Genomic DNA, 22,749 nt, shown 5'->3' with positions numbered 1-22,749 from the left:
CTTTTGTGCTCTTGTAGGCAAGCCGTTTGGAACAGAACTCCTGAAGCACAAATTAAAGGGAGACGTTTTTCCAGACTGGAATGGCCTGATGCAATATAAAGCAATAAGTTTCAGCTACACACTATCAGAGTAAGTGAACAATAAAAGTGATTTTGAAGCAGACCCCCTCCTCCCAACCTCCTTGAAACACAGACTCCATGTAACACAACTGAAAGATAGAAATGTGCTTGATAAATATTCTCATGCTCTTTACTTTGAAGAAATGTGGGAACCATGGGGGGGGGGGTCTAGCACATACTGTGTTTGCAGAAGGTGCCAGGTTCAATATTTGTCATCTGCAGGCTCCAGGGAGGACTGGGAAAGACCCTTGCCTGAAATCTTGGAGAGTGTAGACAGCACTGAGCCTGATGAACTAATGATCTTTCTCAGTATAAGCCAGCTTCCTATGTTCATAGTCTAATATTTCTAAAGGGTTAATGTAACATAAAATGCTTTAAAAGATTGCCTCTTCAAATCACACATCTTATGTTTGTGAACTGCGTTCAGTACAATTTAGTAGGGTGGTGTGCTGGAGCTGGTTTACATCTTAGGGATGCAACGTGAAAGCCACAACATAGCTCTCTCACAGCATGGTAGCTGTTATCATCACATAAGTATGTGTTCTTTTTTAAGGACATAATAACCTTGTACAGTCAAATCAAGGCCCAAGCAGCCTAGCATTCTTAAAAAAAAAAAATCCCCAAAGCTAACAGATACTGGATAACCCACTAGAAATTGACCAGTGGTCCACCAGTCAGTAGCCATCTGCCTTCAACCCAGTCCAGCCCTGCCTGTATTGGATGAATTTGTTGTCCTGGGATTTCATACAATGGAAACTAACATGCCTTGGTGTTTTGCAGGCTAGCAGTTGATAATGTTGAATTTCCAAAAACAACTGTGTCTTTAATACCTGGGGCTGGGTTTCGTGTACTCTTTGATGATATTACAGCAACCGTAAGTGGAGTCTGGAGGCTAAATTCCTGGATGTTGTAAGTATAATACTGAGCATAATTATTGATGGTGGGGAGGTCGGAAATAGTCTTTTATCAAGTGCAATTTCTGAAAACCAACTTCTGAAATCTTTAATATTTCTAGGATTCAAATAAATCTGGAACCAGGGACTGAAGCTTGTCCTTCTGGCTAGCTCCTCAATGCAAGTTCCCTGCTAGTTAACACAGTGCCCTATCCAGCTTTCCAGCACCAGTGCAGCCACAATCTAGCCCCAAGGGAACAAATGTTCCTTTACCTTGAGGAGGCCTCTGTGACTGCCTCCCCACCCCAGGGTGCATCGCATGCCCCACTGGCAAGGCTGCACTGACACTGGAAAATTGGATAGGATTGAGCACACAGCGGCATTAATACATTCTGAATATCCATTTGGGTACTCTTCGAGAGTGACAGATTGCAGTTCTCACAGGGTTCTCACAGGGTATAATTTTCCATGCTGCTAGCAGCAGGGATGGCCCAAGACCTCCCACTTACTGAGGTGGTAGGCAAAATACACCCCCCCCCACTTACCCAAAGATACTCCAGCCTCTGCCTCTCCCCTCTCAAGTATTCTAGCTCAACACTCTCCTCTTCTCCACATTTCCTCTTCCTCTCTATCACCCTCTTCCTTTTCCAATCTAAGGAGTAAAAGGAGGAGGACAAGCAGTGGAGGCAAGTAGGCAGATCGAGAGGCCTCCCCCTCTGCCAATCTGCTGCCTAAAGCCACCACTTTAGTTGGCCTCATGAATGGGCTGGCTCTAGCTTGCAGCTTATATAAATGTTGTGCCTTGGCATATTTATTTATTTATTCACATTTTTATACTGCCCTTCCCCCAAGGAGCTCAGGGTGGTGTACAGTTTCGCCCCACCTTTTGTCCTTGCAACAACCCTGTGAAGTAGGCTGGGCTGAGAGATAGTGACCGCCCAAGGTCACCCAGGAAGCTTCATGGCTGAGTGGGAATTTGAAGCTGTATATTTGAAGCTGGGTTTAAGTCCAACTCCAGAACTGTTATCCTGGCTGTGTACAAACACCATTTATGTTCATAGTAAATAATTAAAGTTTACAGCAATCCTACATCCAATTCTGCTTCGCCAGGACCCAATCATTTTTAATGCACAACTAGCCCAAAGTTTGCAATCGTATAATCTTATCCAGCGTTCCAAGTACATTCAGTATTTGCAGGGATATGTTGGGATATGCATATGCAGTGTTCCAAGTACATTCAGCATTTGCTGGGATATGCATATGGTTTCAATGCAGAGAGCAGAACTACATGTGCGACAGGGCTTGCGCCTTCCTGCAACGAAATGAATATATATATATATATATATATATATATATATATATATATATATATATATATATATATATATATATATATATAATATTGAGAACTGATAAAGAACTTATTCCAGTTACTTATAGAGAACTTCTTACAACAAAAAATTGCTTCCTGGGACCACCTAGTCTTGTGAGGTCTAAAGCAGAGTGTTCTATGCAGCCAATGTGCGTTGGACAAGCTAGATTTATTCATGGAAACTGCTTATGTCAGACTTTACTTGTTCACTTCCCCACTCCATAAATTAAGGCTGGGGTCCTGACACTAAAAAGTAATGAATCCCAAAATTCAGCACAACAGTTATTTTACTTATTTGTCTTAGATCCCTCCTGACCCTTTTTTGAAGCTGCATTTGAGTTTTTATACCCAGCAATTGAGTTATAGCAAATAAATGGGTTATTAATAAAGAGAGCACATGTGAGAACAATTGCTAAGTCCAGGAGTGGTTGGACTCCTTTGATGGACTTTGATAAGTCAATCAAAACCCATGTGGAATGGTGGCTAGAGTCCTGCCTGTGAATCAGGGAGACTTGGGTTCAAATCCCCTCTCAGCCATGACATTCACTGTGTGGTCTCAGACAAGCAGTGGTCACCAACCTAACTGTACTTATAAGATTGCTATAAGGTTAAAATTAGAAGACTCCCTGTAAGCCAACCTGAGCTCCTCTACGATAGGGTGGGACACAAGTGTGACTAATAAAGCACACATAGCCCAATCCAATTGGCCTGACACAGCTTAGGGTGGGAAGTTGCCGCAGTGGAACTTGGAGTAATGGGATTTACTTCCCCTTGCCTCGTGTAGTGCGGCAGCCCCCATTATGGGCCTGTTCGGATCTGTGCCAGTGTTATTGCAAGGAGACCCACTGCCGAGGCCGGGCCTTTCCTCAGGGGAAGGGGATGAAAGTTCATAGTTAAAGGGTCACTGATTTATACAGCCGAATCCTATGCTTCCCAGCACTCACTGGAGCAGTGGCACCAAAGTGGCTACTGCTTCCTGGCCACTTCTTGGCACCTGCTGGATACAGCAGTAGCCACTTTGGTGCCGCTGCTCTGGCGGGCGCTGGGAAGCATAGGACTGCTGTAAATCAGTGGCCCTTTAACTATGGAACCTTAGTAGTACTGGCATTACGTTGAGACCTGACATTGAGACGTTGAGATGAGTCGATTATGTTTTATTCATGGCAGCAGAAACTCTGGAAGAGCTACTGTCATCATTTCAAAAGTCCATATCACAGCTGTTGTCACAGTGTCACGTGATGAAACCGGTCACCCATCATTGTCGCTTGAAACCTGTTACGCAGCCATTGGTGATCTTGACATCCAGCTGGACGAAGCAGCTAGGTAAGGTCCAAGCAAATTTTCTAATCACATATAAAAAATTAGTCAATGGCACCTATTTTTCCATATGCATCCCCCTGTTTTAGGATTCCATGTGTCCTGGACTGAGGTACTAATATTTGAAAAACAGGCATAGGAAGTCAAATGTGTATTTTTGCACATTTAAATCTGATTAGATATGTGCTTAACTCTGCAGCTCAATACAATTTGGTCTTAGATGTACTGTATTTATAAGTAGGAAGTGGGGGAGCATTTTCACTTTTCTGGGAAAATAGCTGTCCCTATTCATCCCTGCAGAGCATCTTTTCCAGTAGTTCCTTGCTGGGATTTCCTTTGTGCCTTGTGTCTATAATATGAGCCTTTGGGACAGGAAACTATTTATGTTGTTATAAAAACTGCTTGGTGAATCTTTTGCCAAAAAGTGTTATGTAAATATTTATGTATTATTTATAATATATTTATATTAAATATATTATGTTGATATATTTGTATTTATATTAATATATTTATGTTTATGTATTTATTTATATTATTATGTATTGTGACATATTTATGTATGTATTATTAATAATAATAAAAAAAACCAGAAGCCTCAAATGATGGATTTGTTGCTGTACTCAGGTGGTGGAACCAGGTCAGCACCAAATGTATTTGTCCCTGGGGGGCACCCATGTTTTGGGTTCTTGTGCATGCAAAGCAGGCATGCTTGTTGCCTCCTGGTTTGTCTTCAACCCCTCCACTGCCAAGCTCATGTGTGTGTCCCAGACTTTCCTGCCCTAACCAGCTTACCATGTGCTGGGCTGGCTTTGCAGTGGAGAAGGCTGTGGTTGGCCAGCAGCTTGCTGGCCACCAGGCAGGTAGGAAAGGGGCTTATCCCACTGTATCCTTCCTTTCCATGGCTGCATTGGCCCCTGAAGAAAGGAGGAAAGAGGGAGAAGTCGCATGGATTTCCCTCTCCTCCCAAAAACGAAATAGGGTTGCTCTCAAGCAACAGGGGTCCCACTTCTTGGGTGCATCCCAGATACCAGTAGCATTGCTCCCAGGACCCTCTTCAAAGGACTTCTAAGAACAACTCTTTTGGGAGGTGTCACGTAACTCACAGCAGCACTGAAATGCTCCTCTGAAAATCCTGAGTCACATTTAACTCTCGATTTTCATACAACTACACGCAAGTCATATATATATATAGACTTATGAAAATCTTGCTGTGTGTGTGCCCTGACACCAGGGATGTGTGGTGCAGGGGTGGCAGGTGAGGCAGAACTGCCCCAACATAGTCCATGGAAATGCACTGCAGTTGCCCCGCCTACTTACACCTGAGGAGGCTCTCCTTACTTTCACTTGTAAGCAGGCAGGGAAACTGTGGTGCTTTTCCATGGACTACAGCGGGGCAGTTCTGACTCACTTGCCGCCCCTGCACCACATGTCCCTGCTTGACACATATATCTAGCCCAGGAAAGTACCAGGCTGTCTGCACCCAGGGCAGACTCAAGTCCTCTTGACCAAAGTTTAGACAGGCAGAGTCAAAAAGGACTTAAAGCAGAGTCAAAAAGGACATTTTCCTCTTCTCTTCCCTTCTTTGTTTATTAGAAGAAGACTTCAAGAAATGTCCTAGTGGCTGCACTTTGTCCATAACCGTCCTATTTGTCTTCACAGGGCATTGCTTAGGTTTTATCTGCTTAAGTTTTAGGTTTATTATATAGGTGTGTTAATTAGATATATTGCCTTTTTGTTCAATTCAAACTCTTTATTGGCATAAGACAAACAAACATACAAGAGACAAAAAACTGTGGGGAGGAATAGCAACAGATAATAAAAATCTTAATAACAACAGGTTGCAGAATCAGTCAAGCTCATTCCTCAATGTCTTACTACCAACTTAAAAAAAAAGAGCTACTCTCTCTAATGTCTTGATATCCTCTGTTGATAGGATGCAATGTATTTTATCTTGCCTTTTTAATAACTGCTTGTTTAGTTTATTGCATAATGCTCTTAATTTCCCCTCCCTTTTATATTTAAATATAAATTGGTATATTTATCTCCTGGAATTACAGTGTTTGCACCAATATCTCAGGCAGCCCAATCCTATCCTGCGCTGGAACAGGCAGGCCGGCTGGCCGACCTGTGCTGTATCCAGTGCAGGGTAGGAGGTGGATCCAATGCAACTCAGAGTAAAGGGATTTACTTCCCCTTATGCTGCGTCATGCAGCAGTCACCTCAATTGGCTGCTTGAATCTGCGACAGCAAAATCGCTGGCGCAGATCCAAGTATCCCAGTGTAATGCCGGGCTGCTTGAGAGGGGGATTAGGATCTGGTTTAGGTGCCAGAGACTGGTCCCACCCACCCCCACAGGCCTGGGCTGCCCACCCGCTACCCACCCCAAAATGCCCCTGTTTACCCTCCTTGTTCGCCCTCCTGTTTGGTCCTCTTGTACTGGACTCCCTGACTCCTAAGTAGGTGCAAATGTACCTTACGGCACCAACAAGTGCTTAGGATTGCACTCTCATCCTTGGTAAACGTCAGTTTTCTTTGGAGTGTGCCATAAGCCAATGGTCCAAAGACTCATAGAATCTATATATATTTGGGTGCACATAGAGGCACATGTCCCTGAGCATGTGTGGTTATATGCTAGAGCCAAAATGCATCTCTAGTTTTCAAAGAAGACTTTTCGCACTGCCATGAGTTGCACAGGAGGTCATCATTTGGGTGGGCCCCTGTGATCCCCAGCATGTGCCCTGGAAGGTCCCACCTGTGGCATTGCTCGTGGGCAAAACCAAACATTTGAATTGTCCCCATCATAAAGGCTGTGTATACAAAATTATCATATCAGAGAGACAGCTAACATCCAAGATGTTAAGATTTAACACACTCTGTAAATGACTTGGGGCCAAATCTTATTCAACCTTCCAGCCCTGATGTAACTATGCCAGTGGGGTTTGCGCTGAATCCTGTGGTAGGAGGTTAGTTATGGAGCACAAGATAAGGGAACATTACAGCTGCATTACAGCTGCACTGGGGCTGCAAAGTTGGATAGGATTGGGCCCTTGCTGCGTTTAATAATTGTAAGATTATAAGATTATTTTTTTATTTCTGCATTTTTTTCCAGCTGGATATACAGATACTTTGCTAGTTTTCTGAAGAACCCTACCCTTGATAGCTTGAACAATGCTGTAAGTCTTCAAGAATTACTCCATAGAGCAGCCATTTTCAACCACTGTGCTGTGGCACATTGGTGTGCCACAAGTGGTCCACGGGTGTGCCACAGGAATTTGGGGGAAGGTCATTTATTAGTAGGGCCAATGGGATGTGAGCCCCCCACAGGCAGCATGGTGTGCCTTGGCAATTATCAAAAACCTGATGGTGTGCCTTGACAATTTCAGTGCCTTGTCAGTGTGCCATGTGATGGAAAAGGTTGAAAATCGCTGCCATAGAGTATGAAGAATGTCTTTCCTCCCCTCCATTCCCCTGCTCAAAACGGACCCCTCTAAAGCTGCTTTTCACTTCTGGGGGGGGGGGGAGAAAAACAGAAAAGTGCCAAGGCTTTATTTCATGCAGATGTAACTTGTAGCTTGCCCCTAGAAGCGCCTTCAAGCTTCTCCTGTGTTGTTTGAGTGCATGCGTGAGTATTGTTTGTGCAGGACAGAAAGTAGAAGAAAGCTATTTCCAATCAAGCTAATGTAGGTTTCACACATGCTCTCCAGACATAGGTCTGCAGAATGTGTTTTTTGTGTCATATCTGAAAGCATCCACAGGACCGTTTTATATAACACATTTTTTCCTACACAGGTAATCAAAATATAGGGGAAGGGATCGCAGTGAAATAGAAGATGAAATTTTATTTCACTCATATTCAGTGACGTGGCTTTGGTTCACAAGATGACATACTTTTCTTTACTCTTAATACTTACATCAGGTTATGTCTGTCGCCAAAGAGTCACATATAATTAGAATTTCAGGGACACCTTCAGGTCAGACAATTAAACATTTTTTCACACAATGGGTCCTAGACAACCTCCTGGAGACATTTTTCCAGGGGCTGTATCAGTTCCTGGCAGCTGTAGCTATGTTTGAGGAATTCATTGGTGACATATTTCACTGTCTCTGCAAATACATTTCTGGAGAAGTTTGACAGGTTATGTGGAAAGTGCTTTTAAATGACTGAACCAGCTTTTTGAGAGGTTCTCTTGGAGACATAGGGCCCAATCCTAACTGGGCCTAACACTGGCACTGGGTGTCAGAAACATGCTGTAAGGCACATTCACAGCACCCAGAGAGGAGGGGCTACCAGCGTTGGGCCAGCGGTAGTCAGCGCTGAGCCTAAGTGCCACATGGATGGATGGCTAGTGCTCCTGCTGCACCGGCTTGCCGTGAGTATTTTTTTTGGGGGGGGAGGCAGAAAGTGGGTGGAATGGGGCAGGGAGAGGATGGGATGGAGGGAGGAACCGGGACAGGAGGAGGTGGGACCGGCAGAGCCCTACTCTGCCATATCCTATCCTCCATGTTGGGCTGCAAAGCCCGACATGGAATCTCTCGAGTCTGCACCTGCAAAATAGCCGGCACAGACTTGAGAAGCCCCATTGTGGGGCCTGGGGCTTTCCCTGGGGGAAGGGCACGAAAGTCCTCTTCTCCTGAGGAGATCTCTGGTGGCCGTGGCAGTGCTGCAGGATGCAGCAGTAACCATTTTGCACCCAGTGGAGCCGCTGGGGATAGAACTGGGCAGTAATTCCCTTGGAAATCTGCCAAAGCCCATGCCTAAATATCTTTCAGAGACATGTTAATTTTTTGTTTGTTTCAGCTGGCTTCGGTGGCAGGGCAAATTATTCAGCTTGTGTTTTTTTCCATATCCTTGGTCCCCCACACGCTGTAACTGAATATTAAAACTGAAATAATTGCATGTTCTTTCTCTGTTTACTCTGGCCTCCTTTTCCTTTCCCTTTTTCTTCTGTCACCCTTGTGTATATAAGACAGTTAAGGAAGAGATCTGCCTTCTCAGTCACTGTAAAGTGCCTTGTACATGGATGGCACTATGTTTTAAAATAACTGTTATCCTAGTCTTCAGGATGAAGCTAGCAATAAATGTAAAAACATGGTACTATAGGTTCGCAAGCAGATGTGACTTTTTGCCAACCTGAAAAGTAAGTTCTGACCAGAACAACAATTGTTGCCTGTGTTTATTCCAGTTGTGTCCATATATCAAGGATGAGATCCAAAGGATGAGCGTGGAATTCAGAGAGCATCCAGGTAAGCCACAAGGGTTGCTTTCTTGGTGATTTGCCTCGAGTCCTTCCAGCTCAAGAATCAAAAAATATGAAATGCCAACTTTTACATGATTGCAACAACCACTGCCTGGCAGGACAAAGAGAAAGGGGAAAAATACAAGACTAACAGTGCAATCCTATGCATGTCTATTCAGAAGTAAGTCCCATTGTGTTCAGTGGACCCTACTCACAGGTAAGTGTGTATAAGATTGCAGCCCAAAAGGGGATAGAGGAAAAATGGGGGAGCGGGGAGTGTGGAGATGTTTTTTTCCTTCTTTGGCCCCTTCCCAGTGCCTCAGTTCATGACAGGGAAGGAGGTTTCTTGTACTCCACCCCAGTCTCTTTCAGTGGCTGCCTCCTGATTCACCCTTTTCTGGCACTGTTCCTTGCCTCTCATCAATACTTTCCCCACTGGTTTTCAACTCACATGCCCTGCCAATCTCAAGCACGAGGTCTCCTCCCATGAGAGTCCCATCTCTAGTGTCCCCATCACCTTGGCAACAGGGTCGCTGCTGCAGCTGCAGCCTCCCCAAGCCACAGCCTGGCAAGAGCCCCAGGTGCTCCACAACAGTTGGTTCTTTGTCTCAGACCCAGTTTAAATGATGTTCCTTCTTTGAGGTCAGGTGGTTATTCATTTGACCTCATGAATCGTTTAGCTGTGATTGCCTTCATTTTCAATTTCAGCAATCCACCTAATTTATGATTATACTGCGTGATTTTTTTATTTTTAATAGTGTGGCCATCATATCATTTTGATTGGGTCTGAGAGGAAGCAGGAATAGAGGCATCATCCTGCTGCTTTAACATCGGTGAACCCTTACATTGATATTGCTGCACATATTTTGTAGTGGCATGAATGCAACATCTTATCAGTGCATAACAGATTAGGGAAGGATAGTGTTACTGTTGGGAAATAGTCACACTGCTGTTCAGTTTCTTTTTAAAAGACTGGCTGGATCTGCATTCTAATATAGGAGAAGAAAAGCACACAACTTGCCAAGGATTTCTTTAAGGTGCTAAGTGTTTTTCTGTTTTGTTTTTTTACAAAATATCACAGATGTTCTGGTGCTATGATAGGTGCTGACCTAGAGAAAGACGTGGTATCCCTCTTCACCAGTTATGTCACAGGAAATAACCAATAAGTGTCTGTGACACTTGCACCCACATTCGATGCACCTATCGCAGTATCAATGAATGAGCTACCTTAGAGGATGGTATTGCATTTTCCTGGGGAAAAAATGTTAGCGTTTGAAATGCTTGGGAAAATGCAACATTTCTCCAATGGAAGTAAAGCCTTGAAGATTATGTGCAACAAATGGGAAACCCAGGAGTGTCCCAAGCCAGTGCGCTGCTCACACTTTGTACATCAGCGTCGCACACTAGTGTGCCTGCAAGTACACCGCACACACATTTTGCCCGCATGCCCCTCACCATCTTCACCAACATCATTCTCCACTGTGCTTCTTGTAAAGTGTTGGGAAGATCCTGGGAATGTAACTTTTATCCTTCCAGCATCCTCTCTCCCCTTTACAGCAGGGGAAGGAATGGCAGTGGTCCTGTTCAGGAAAGTGCTCAGGGATCAGAATCATAGTGAATGTGAAGCTGTGCAGGCAGAGGCTGGAGAAAGTAGTGAGCAGGTATGCACAGGTGTCAGTGAACCCCCCTTTCCCAGCAGTTTGCCTTCCAACCTGCCACTCAGCCACTCAGCGCCAGTGTTGTGGGCTTAACACTGGCGGCGATATGTCTTATGGCACTCGCATGACAGTGCTTTCCAAGGCAGCGTGCTGGCTGCTGCCATAGGATTGGGCCCTTCATGGGATTTGCTTCTAGGTAAGTGTGCATACAGTTTCATTCAGCCACATTTTAGCCTTTGTGCACAAGAATCTCACAGTAACACCCAACTCCATGTGGCCTCTATCTTTGCTATTTTTCACCAAAATGATAAAGCATTCCCTTACCCCAAGGAAACTCTGGCTGCTGCCACAGTCCCATAGGATGCAGTGGTGGCCATTTCAGCACTGCTGTACCACTGGGCACCACTGGGGCACAGGACTGGACTGTAACTCATTACAACTTATTACTCCTGAGAAAGCATGTACAGGATTGGGCTGCATGGCATATACTTCTACCAATCATCTAGGTATTGTGACCATTTTCATCCGACACTGCTTGAGAAAACAAACTGTTAGATAGCTACATCAAGGATGCCAAAAGAATTCATCCTAAACAGGCATTTAGAAGAAGGCATTTCTAAACAGCTTGAAAATTTAATGTATTTGTACTCTACTAACACTGCTGTAAGAAAAAAAAAACCATTAGAACTATTCTGGATCTTGTCTATCCTTTGTAGAATCAGAAAGGCAGTTTATCTAGTCGTGACTATTTTTTCCCCATCCCAACAGCCTTAATCCAGATTGATCAATTTGCACAAATAGAGAACTCACTGACAGACTCTCCAACTGTCTACATGACACACATTGACCTGGATTTAAAGGTAACATAACCCTTTTTAATGCCAGTTTTCTAGAACTATATCAAGATGTCTTTGTTCTTCATGAAAATTAACTAGCACAATGTATTGTGTCTCTCTCTCTCTCTCTCCTCAGCACAAATTTGAATCAGCCACCTCACATAAATCACTTCGGCATATTGGTCCATAATATTTCTGCAGAAACTGTTTTTGTTAAGCATCTGAATGATCAATTTTTTAAAAAGTAGGATTGCCTATCTAAATATCTAATTATCAGATAGCTATGTCAATGATTCAACCATTATACTTTCATTTCAACAGATTTGACCTCTGATGATGGGAATCCTTGACAATTTTTAATTGTCTCTAGTTTTTTTAAAACAATTTAAAAACTTGTTTTTTAAAAACAATTCTCTCTAGTTTTTAAAATACTATTGCTTGAGAACGATGATATGTTTCAGACATGCAATTTTCTTTGCAGGGGACAGTCTACCCAGTTGGTAATGACACAGACACAATGCCTCCCTTCAAACCAGCCTCTTTCATGCTCCCAGACGTGAATGACTCCATGATGTATGTCGGAGTCTCAGAATATTTCTTTCAGACTGCTTCGCTAGCTTATTTCACTTCTGGGGCCTTTAATGTCCCTGTTGCAAAGGAGGTGAGTGCAAGTTGAAGGATGTGGTGTTATAAAGAAACTTTACATATCTGAGGTTAATGGAAGCCTTTTCCTTGCTCGGGTCTATACTGCTAACATTTCCCTCCTCTGCTCCTCTTCCTCCCAGTCTTCTCGGCAGAAGAGGAAATGCAGAGGAGCAGAAAGTGGTAGGCTAGAGCACAGGTGTCAAACATGGCCTTCTGGCTGCATGCAACCCACAAAAAGTCTTTATCTGACCCACGTGATAGTTAAGTTTTCCTAGCACCACCATCAACACCATTCTCAGCTATTGAGATGTGAAGCGTCACACCGGGAGAAACAGCATTGCTAAAAGGGTTGCCCACATGATAATTAGGTTTTCCATATCTTGCAAATATGATCAAGATCTGCATATTTTCTTTTCTGTCTTTTTCAGCTAATGAGTTCCTAAGTGAGAAAAAAACTGCTTGTTTCTGGTCACCACCTGGTTAATAACATCACTTCCAGCCCTCATTTAGTGCCATGAATATTATTCAACCCGCGTTCACCACTCTAGCCCGCCGTTCTTCTCTCCTTCACATTTATCCATAGGAAGCTGCTTTATATTGAATGAGACCATTGGTCCATCTAGGTCCATATTGTCCACACAGATTTGCAGCAGCTCTCCATGGTTTCAAACAGGATTTTTTCTCTGGCCTACCTTGCAAAGCCAGGGATTGAACGGGACTTGTGCATGCAACATAGTGCATGGTCTGTCACTGTGCCTCTGCTCCAGCTTCCTCTTCCTTTTCCAATTCAGAGAGCAGGAGATGCAGAGGCTGGCATATAATCAGTTAAGGGGAGGGCAGCATTTGCTGCCCCAAGTGCCAGGAGGTCTTGGACCACTTATAGGTCTTGGAGGTCTGATTGGAACACTTGCAGAAATCATTGCCATTAATAATTTCTTCACCTCCATTTGTTAGTGAAAACAATTACTGTTAGGACCAAACAGTATTCACAATGACCAATGTGGCTTTCAGATTGTAGAACTCTTCTTCAAAATTCTCACTCACTCATGACAAATTGATGAAAAGAACAACAAAAAAAGTGATTCTGAGCAAGAAGATGATATGAAGGAATTACCTGCAGACTTACAGTGGACCCTCAATTTAATAGACTCATGGGGGAAGGGGTATCCATTAATTCCAAAAGTCTGTTAAATCCCAATGCATTTATGTCAGCGGCATCTGTATAATGTTTATGACTAGTTCTTAATGAAGCAGAAAATGTCTGAAGTGTGTTAAATCGAGCTCCATTAAATCAGGAGTTCTCTGTACTAAGGTTATGGTCATGCTATTTGATATTACCAGTAGTTTCAAGTTAAACGGAGGTTTGCTGGTATGAAGCCACAACCGAGCTCCCTTTGCAAACATAAAAACCAGTTTGTATGGTATTGTTGGCAACCTTCAGTCTTGAAAGACTATGGTATAGGCCTACAGCACTCGGTATTCCCAGGTGGTCTCCCATCCAAGTACTAACCAGTCCTGACTCTGCTTAGCTTCCAAGATCAGATGAGATCAGGCATGTGCAGGGTAACAGTTGCTGCTACAAAAACCAGTTTAAGCTAATAAGAAAACCAGATTCATACAGTAGAGTCAGTTTTCTTTATATGCAAATTCACTATCTGCGAATTCGCTGATCCGTGAGGGGCGGAATTGCTACCTTCTCTCATTATCTGCACCTCTCTTCTTATTATCTCCTATGCAGATACCTTCCAGAGATTGCAGGGACCTTCAAAATGGCACCTGTGACCTGCGTGGATCCCTTTAAAATGGCCAGTGGAAGCTTCCGCAGGTCATTTTAAAGAGGTCTGTGCTGTTTGCAGGCACCATTATGAAGGTCCTTGCAGCCTCTGGCAGGTCTCTGCAGCATTCAGAGATATTTTGGCACATGCACTCTTCTGGTTTCCTGAGGGTCTCTGATGGATTCTTCTGATGATGCTCCTTCCTCCCCAGGATATCCCTTGTACCTAACCTCATTGATCCCATAGGATCCCATAGGATCAACGGTTTGTTAGCTGCAAATTCGCTATCCACTAGGTTTTTCCAGGACCCTAACCCTAGCAGAAAATGAGAACTGACTGTATTTGTTTATTTAAGCAAAAACACACTGTAAAACTGTCAATGAATAGCCTAACGTTTTATATTTTCCACAGCTTTCTGCTTACTTCAGGTTTACTACAGATACTTTCAGCAGCCTCATTCCCATGGTAAGTGCCTTTATATCCAAAAACTTTTTTTGTGTAAAACCTAAAAGGAGCTACTGTGATACTTGGCTCCTGCCTTAAGCTCTAATGAAGAATGAATTACCTTTTGCATGTCTATTTTACAATCTAAAGCTGCTCTCAAGCTCTCTGTTGCCTTGAAACTCTACAGATTGCCAAGAGATATGCAGAACCACATCCGGTAATAATGAATCTAGTTGCTACTGCTGCACCTGTGGTCATGCTGCACCCAGGACGTTTTATTCTTCAGTTTGCTGGTTCCATGGATGTGTTAGTTGCCCTTCCAAACTCAACCACCCAGTCGCTGCTGTTCACCTTGAACATAGTAAGTACCATATTTCACAGAGAATATCCAGTCCATAGGCCTTTCTTTCTGCATTTTGAGTCATCACCAAAACCTGGCACCTTAAAGCAACAAATTCTAATTTATGCCTGAGCACAAGACACAATATGCTGTCTTCTTTGAGAACTTTCAGTGGCTCTATCACTTGGTCCAGGGAGAGCTATGATGCCAGCTCCTCTGTCGTCTGATATCCAAACACTACAACCCTATCCACATTACCACCTGTTTTTTCCTTCCTTAGACTCCCTATCTTTTCTTCTTCTTCTTTTCTGTTTTTAATGTTTCCTTTTGTTATTTAAACAAATAGTGATTTTAAAGCTGCACATGTACTGGGAGTGAGTGCCATTTAACTTAGTGGGGCTTACTTCTGAGTAAATAGGCATAGGATTGTGTTGTTAAAAGGGGTGAGTGGAAGAAGTTCTGATATCAAGTATGTCAGAATCAGATTCTGCTATGACCAAGGGAAAACCAAACAGAGACTGTTTGAATAAGGGAGGGAAAAGGGATAGACCGAGCAGGCAAATATATTTCCCATTTTACCTCACAAAAGGGCCTTGGTTTTTTGCTTGGTTGAAAAAGAGTGTATGAGTAGCTCGTGGTAAACAAATCTTTCTTTTTTCACAGACAGCCAATACTCATGCCAGACTGACCATATTTGAAAAGAAGCTGTTGCCAGCTTTATGTCTGGACAGGTAACACTGAATTTTTAACCCATTATATCCCCAAAGACCAATTGAGGAGTTTTTGTTTAACAACAACAACTACTACTACTATCTAAAGCTATATGGAAAATTACCATCTGGAATAGAAACGCTTTTAGACGCTGTCCAAATATATAGCCGATATATAGTAATGGAGTTTGGATTAGACATATGCACAACCCTAACTATCAACAGGAAAAGTGGTAAGAACCAAAGGAATTGAAACACCATATGGAAACAACATCAAGCGTTTGGAAGAAGAGGATCACTACAAGTATTTAGGCATTCTTTAGGCAGAAACAATTAAACATGCAAAAGTTAAAAGGAAGATTAGTAATTAATATATTAGGAGGGTGAAGAAGATCTTGAAATCCAAACTAATTACACGCTGGATAAAGAAATATTTTCTTTTGTCTGTCCTAACTCTCCCAACACTCCCAGTCATAAAAGTAGTAGAGAATGAAGAAACCAAAGTGCTCTGGAATTTTAGAATACAAACCAACAAGCATCTGCTACACAACACACCAGACACAACCATCATTGACAAGAAGGATAAGAAAGTTCTGGACAGTAAACATTGCAATACCAGGCAACAGTAGAATAGAAGATAAAGTCCTGCTAATAGAAACTTTAAGACTATTGGCTCAAGAAAACAAGAGTAATATCAATAGTCATAGGGGCCTTTGGTGCTATCACCTGGAAACACCTAGAAAAGCACTTGAACGCCCTCTGAATAAGCACAAGCACCCATCAGTCAATTACAAAAGGCTGCCTTACTAGGAACAGTATGCATACTACAACAATATTTGTTACACAACCATATAAAAACAAAAAATAGCTGCCTATCCTAGGTCCTTGGGAAGGACTTGATAGGTGGATATATACAAAATCCAGTCAAAAACATGACTGTGTGAAAATAAATAATGATGATGATGATAACACAGCCCAACACACATTTTGCTTCCTTAAACGTTACACCAATTCCTGAGTATATTTGGGGTGCCGATTCCAAAAATGGCATCTGTTTTGCCCTATCACGTCTATTTTTGGAGACACGGCATAGCCTCTTTAGTGAATGGTTCAAGCAGCTTCCTCATGAGGAAGCATATACACCATGGCTTCCTCATGAGGAAGCTGCTTGAACCCTTCACTAATGAGGCTATACAAAACTAGACATGATGGGGCAAAACGGATGCCATTTTTGGAATTGGCATCCCAAATTCATATCAAACCACCATAAAGTTTGGGAAAAACTTTTCTGACCCTCAATTTTGTAGGCCTGTGTAATGAAAAACAATTAATATCACCAAAATAGCAGCAGCAGGATAATTAAAAACAACCCAAAGAGAAAAAGGAATCAAACAGTGGTTCCCAAACTGATGGGTCGTGATCCACTGAACTTGATTTGGAAATTGACCATTTCCTCTTAAGGGGAGTGGCCCAGGAATAGGTCCCCCAACAGCACTGCAGTGATCGTGGCATTGCAGCGACCTGGGGGATTTCATGCTTACCTGGGCGGTCACGCTGGCTGTGGAGATAAGGGGTGCACCAGGCAGCATGGGGGGGGGAGGGTGATGGAAGGGTGAAGAGGAGGAGGAAGGAGTTTCTGGGCAAGGGGAGGGCATAATAGGGCAGATCATATCCGGGAGGGGGCAGGATTGGCAGAGCAGGCCTCTACCGTATCCTAACCCCTGTCCTGTGTCTCCTGGTTTTATGTGAGGCTGCTTGAACTTGCACCTGCTATTTAGCAGGCACAGATCTGAGTAGCCCCTTAAAACAGGTTGGGGCATTACTCAGCATGAGGGGGAAAGTATTCTCTTACCCAAAAGAGACCTCCACCTGCTCCAAAGCTGTGCTGGATACAGCAGAGGCCATGTGACTCTGCCAGCACATTTTAGGATTGGGCTATCAGTTGTATTGCTGTAGATGAAACCAACCTCAAGTGCTCATCCTTTGTCCATAAACCTTGTACTTTCCTTTCAGTTTCCATTTCTCCTTGGCTCGTTCCAATGTTGGCTTCTTCAGGGTAAGTTTCAGCTCTTAAAAAAGAAGAGTTAAGAAAAACCCAGTATTAAGTATAGGTTGCAAAAGATTGAGCCATTATGTCCCCAAATACATTCCTGTAGCATCTGACTTTTCTTCAAATGTCACACTGATGTTATACATCAGTTGTAGCTCTTTTTTTCCCCAGTAATTAATTACCATCTTTTCTGTCCTTTACCATAAATTTTTCTTTACTTTCCATTGTCTTCCCATAAGCGTGTCATGATTCACAGAAGTTTTTTCTTCTCCATCTAGCGTATTCCGTTAAACCTGAAATCAGCAGTATAAACAGAGCATTACAGGTTGGAACTTGCACTATCGCAAGCAACAGGAAAGCTGAAGCTTCATTTTTAAAATACTGTATCTCCTTTCAGTGGTTTGTGAATTGAGGTGGCAATCAGGATCTAGGTTATGGACATAGCTACCAATGTAGAGGAGATATTGGGAAAAATGCATATTATACAAAGTGCTATAAAATCCTGCATAATGCAGGTTTGCCAAATTATAAAATCCCAGTTACAAATGATAGCATAGGCACCTACTAGTTAAAAATCTCTATCAGCAGCCTTCTCGTTGGAGTAAATGCCACATTTATTTGTGCCCTCATGCTGTCACTGAGTCAAAATTCTCCAATATTGCAGGTTTCGCTTTTGGAGAACTTCCTGTCTTATGTTTTACAAAATGGTGTATTTCAAATGGTCAATGGTAAGCATGATGTGGGGGGTGTCATTTTTAATGAACTTGATCCTGTGGGATTATAAAAATCTTCCTCAGGCTGGATAATGAAAATGAATAGTTATATATTTATTATTTTCACTGCTGTGTCATCAGATTGTTTGAGACAAGTGATAGGTATTAAAGTAAGATTGTAGGCTACTTCATCATGTGAATTGCAATATGAGCAGATCTGCAAGGAGAGCTACAGTGCAGTCCTATGATTGTCTTCTCAGACGTAAGCTCTGTTAAGTTCAGTGGGATAGACACCTGTGTATGGGATTGCAACCTAAGGCTATATATACATGTCCAAATACCACAGCTAATGAAATAATGGCACTGTTTTTGTTTTCTTCCTTGGGTTTAGTTTATATTCACTTCCAGAGTAAATCAGCAAACTTATGTCCTGTTCTGTGCATAGCAGGACCCATGGTAGGATATCACTGACTAGTCAGAGGCTTTGATTGTGGAAACTGACCAATTGACAGCCCAATCCTAACCAGGGCTGGCCTGTGTGATGCAGCATTGCTGAAACATGCTTCATCCTGCAGGGTGGCTGGGACCAGGCAATGGTGGAGGTGAAAGACATTTCTTAATTACCTCCTCAGTCACTCCATGGACCCTAATGAACCTACTCAGATCTACGCCAGATATTTTTCTGGCTTTGGCTGGGGACCTGGGATCTTGGCAGCTGCTGAGATCCTCTCCCGCCTGCCCCAAACCACCCTGGTCCACCCCTGCCAAAACTTTACCTGATCTCACTGCACACCAAAATAACACCCCTCCCCACCTCCCTCCCAGCTCCAGTGTAGCCTTATAATCAGGTGGCAGATATCTGTTGCCATCTATTGCCACATGGTCCCAGCCGCTTGCTGCTTTCAGCAGCTGTCAGGCCATGCTCTCCGGCAGAGTTGCATTTGCAACAGCAGCAAAGTATGCTGTGCCAGCAGAACACATGTTCTGCCAGCATAGCGTGCAGTTAGGATTGGGCCCTCAGTCTTCCATATGTAAAACCAGAGTACTATAATCTTATTGTCCTGCTTCATTGGACCACTGAACCCAAAAATGAAATGACGTTTCATATGTCCTTATTTAAGCATTAAGACCATTTATGATCAACTTCAAAATTAAAATAATGAATTAAAGTGTTAATGCAGTCACTACTGCAAGGCCTGAGATTATTATTTACTAAGAGATGTTTAGATAATTCTTCCTTTTTTATTTAAGGTTTGCTGAAGAAAGGATTTCCTCTGCCTAACCTGGACAAATTTATACTTATGGAATCTGCTGTTAAAGTCCATCAGGTGAGATTCTGTTGTGGCTGTATCTACCTGTCCTATTGCCTAGAAAGCACGCAAAACACCCTTATTAGGGTGATATATGAATACTGATGCCAGCTGGGACTTGTCAGAAAATTGGTGTTTAGCAGATCCTCTGGCTGCCAAACTCACAGTCTCCAGGGTTTCCTCTCTGTGAAAACACACACACATATTGAGCAGTGGCTATGCCAGAGGGCAGGCCTACTCTGAGCTGGAAGTACACAGGCCAGGGCTGATCCAAAATCTAGTCATGCTATGACTCCTGATTTTCTAAAGTCTATATGCAAGTTGCACCTAGAATTAAGAAAACTGAGAGTCATAGCACAATGCTAGATTTTCAGGTTGGCTCTCAGGGCTCTGCTCCCCTGCATGTAGAAGACCCTTGGGAGCAACAGCAGCTCCACATCCTAGTCCAGCCTCCAGTGCTGGGAGGGGAGGACCTGATCTCACCAGCTGACCACAGAAAACAGGTGGGCAGGAAGAGAAGAAGCCAACCAGGTAGGGACAGAAGGAGGATGGAAGCCAGGATGATTCCTGTGTGTGTAAGTGTACTTTTTATATATAAGAACATAAGAACAGCCCCACTGGATCAGGCCATAGGCCCTTCTAGCCCAGCTTCCTGTATCTCACAGCGGCCCACCAAATGCCCCAGGGAGCACATAACAAGAGACCTGCATCCTGGTGCCCTCCCTTGCATCTGGCATTCTGACATAGCCCATTTCTAAAATCAGGAGGTTGTACATACACATCATGGCTTGTAACCCATAATGGATTTATCCTCCAGAAACTTATATATGCAAAGCCTTGCTTTTTATTTAAGCATTAAAGTTCCCAACTAGTACTGTAGAAAGCCACTACATAGACACTCCCCTTGTGAATGTGTTGCTTTATAGCACAAGATATGTTTTGCATAGCTCAACCCCTTTATCTGCATAGCCCCATACTGAATTCCATTGTTTGATTGTGCATTTTTATAAGTAGGATCACATGCAGCTGACCCCTACTTTAAAATAGGTTCACTTTACAATCAAGTCACTCTGCAATGGATTCTCCATAGTAAAACAAGATTCACCATACATTTTTCACTTTACAATGAGCTCACTTTTGCCACCAACAGGACCTCATGGGTGATAGATAAGGGAATAGAGAGGGAATAGCTTACTTTTATGGAAGAAACTTCCAAGGTCTTGGAACAAATTACACCCAAAAAAAGACATTATGGGGTTCACATTACAATATTTTCAGAATATAGTGGTGTCTCTGGAACAGATTATCATCGTAAACTGGGGGGTCCACTGTATATGATTTATATCCCTTTTCAGAACAATCCACTAAGCACTGTAACTGAACCCCCCCACACACACACACTTCATTGTACTTAATGGCAATTGTACAGTATCAATGTATACTGGATTGCCTCCTTTTTTGGATTTGTTGTGTATTCACAATATCCCAGAAGGAATACTAGCGATAACCAAGCTGTGAGTACCCTGTAACATATATTTTGAATGTTTGTGTATCTACTCAGGGCTACGTGCTGATTTCTACAGACTTCAAAATGTAAAATAAAAGTACACTTGGAATTACCAGAAAGGTCTTCACTTAGAAGAAATTCCATTCTGAAGAAGAAACCCTTTTCCTTCTCAAAGGATGTATGTAACTCCAAGACTGTTCCTGGAGCCACAGATTTCTAGATGCCCCAGGAATGAATGATTTAGAACTTGTGCCAAAGCAGCTTTCAAAGAATATAGAATAAGTGAAGTGGTAACTTTCATTGGGTCAACCAGTTGTTTAGAAGTTTGATGCAGATCACTTGGGAATAATTATGGTTGAGGTGGCCCAGCCATGAGGCCACATGAAGTGTTCATATAGAGCAGCAGTCTTAGAGAGGCAGCACACAGATGAGCCCCCAGCCCCTCTGTCCGCTGCCCTCTCCAACCTGCCACTCTCCTGGGCAATCTGATCCTCTGTCAACTTGCTGGGAGCAAGTTGGAAGAGGATCACAACAGCAGCAGCCTCCTTCTTCCTCCAAGGCTGCTGCAGAAAGAAGTGGGGGGGGGGGTGATTTGAAGACTGCTTGCCCCTTCCCTGCACTTACAAAGGTCACTGCCTGCAACCTCCCCATTCCACCCCTCTTCTGTTCATTTCAAGCAGAAGAGGCACAAACCAAGGAGGCTTCATGCACCAATCTTCATAAGAACTCCACTTGTTCACCAACCTGCCCTCCATTGGAAGGGTGCATGGAGGTGGTGTGAGCAGAAGTGGCACTGGGTGGTGGACTCAGGTGGTGCAGCGGGATGCTCTGCTTTTGATGATGGTGCTGGGAGAGAGAAGCAACCCCAGGCTTGGAACAGAACATCACTGACTGCGCATCACAGATGATTCTGATTAACTCCCATATAAAATCAGGAACAGGGCTGCAGGGAAGCTCACTCATTCTACCAAATAGAATGAGGCTTGGAATGCTGTAACTCTACATTCCTAGTCTTTTGGGGAGCTGAGGGACTGCAAGATCATGATACCAAAGCATATCTCATATATCCATGTTTCTAGCAGGCACTGAAGTAAGACCTAAGAGCAACATTTAAAGTACCGCATTTTTCGCTCCATAAGATGCACTTTTTCCCCCCAAAAAAAGTCTTATGGAGCGAATACTGCAAACAAAAAAACAAAAAAAACTCCGCCCCAGCCCTGGCCCCGCCTGCTCGCTCTGCTCTGCTTCCCAGTCAGAGGCTACTCAGAAGTAAGTCTCAGAGTCACTGGGGCTCACTCCCAGGAAAGCGTAGGTGGGCTGGCAGTCTCACTGCCCAATCCTGTGCATGCCTACTCTGAAGTAAGTCCCATTAGAGTCAGGGGGGCTTACTCCCAGGAAAGCCTCTCTCCCCCCCCAAGCCTGGAGCATCACAGCCTCTCTTTCCCCCCACCCCAAGCCTGGAGCATCACAACTTCTCTGCAACACACACACTTTCCCCCCTCTCTCACACACACAGGCTGCCCCCTTCTCTTACACACACAGATGCTCTGCCCCCCCCACACACTCACACAGCAGGGGAGGGGCGCTTTCACTCACCTCATCCAGCATCTGAATGTAACCCCCCCCCATCACAAAGAAAAAACTGTCTCCTTGGTCAGAATGCCAGTGTTTGCTTATTGCACAAGCCCCAGGTAAGGGTCGGTTCTCACCATAAATCCAGAGGTTTGTTGTGTCTTGAGAATTCAAGTTGTGGTTGGACTTTCCACTTGTTCATTTGTATTGGAATCACGGAAGAACTGGCGAGGAGGTAGATGTGGTGTCAG

The 22,749-nt window shown here is 43.5% G+C and overlaps 1 protein-coding gene across 1 annotated transcript; it reads left to right on the top strand.

The window, feature by feature from the left end:
- The first annotated feature begins 3,522 nt into the window (after nt 1-3,522).
- On the top strand, nt 3,523-21,016 carry BPIFC (BPI fold containing family C). The gene is made up of 13 exons (XM_066634461.1): nt 3,523-3,707; nt 6,811-6,874; nt 8,885-8,945; nt 10,496-10,599; nt 11,313-11,456; nt 11,914-12,093; nt 14,264-14,317; nt 14,484-14,657; nt 15,300-15,367; nt 17,360-17,402; nt 18,061-18,124; nt 19,361-19,437; nt 20,981-21,016. The coding sequence occupies exons 1-13, from the start codon at nt 3,523-3,525 to the stop codon at nt 21,014-21,016; spliced, it is 1,254 nt and encodes a 417-aa protein (XP_066490558.1).
- Nucleotides 21,017-22,749: the final 1,733 nt, after the last annotated feature.

The sequence above is a fragment of the Tiliqua scincoides genome, chromosome 7 (genome assembly GCF_035046505.1).
Source record: "Tiliqua scincoides isolate rTilSci1 chromosome 7, rTilSci1.hap2, whole genome shotgun sequence".
Lineage (NCBI taxonomy): Eukaryota > Metazoa > Chordata > Lepidosauria > Squamata > Scincidae > Tiliqua > Tiliqua scincoides.
This window is presented reverse-complemented; position numbering and strand designations above follow the sequence as displayed.

Excerpts from the sequence above, each read along its gene's own strand:
- BPIFC (XM_066634461.1), top strand. The coding sequence starts at position 3,523 with ATGAGTCGATTATGTTTTATTCATGGCAGCAGAAACTCTGGAAGAGCT. Across the intron at positions 10,600-11,312 it reads CTGGAGAAAGTAGTGAGCAG|AATCAGAAAGGCAGTTTATC; the intron begins GTATGCACAGGT and ends TATCCTTTGTAG. Across the intron at positions 12,094-14,263 it reads ATGTCCCTGTTGCAAAGGAG|CTTTCTGCTTACTTCAGGTT; the intron begins GTGAGTGCAAGT and ends TATTTTCCACAG.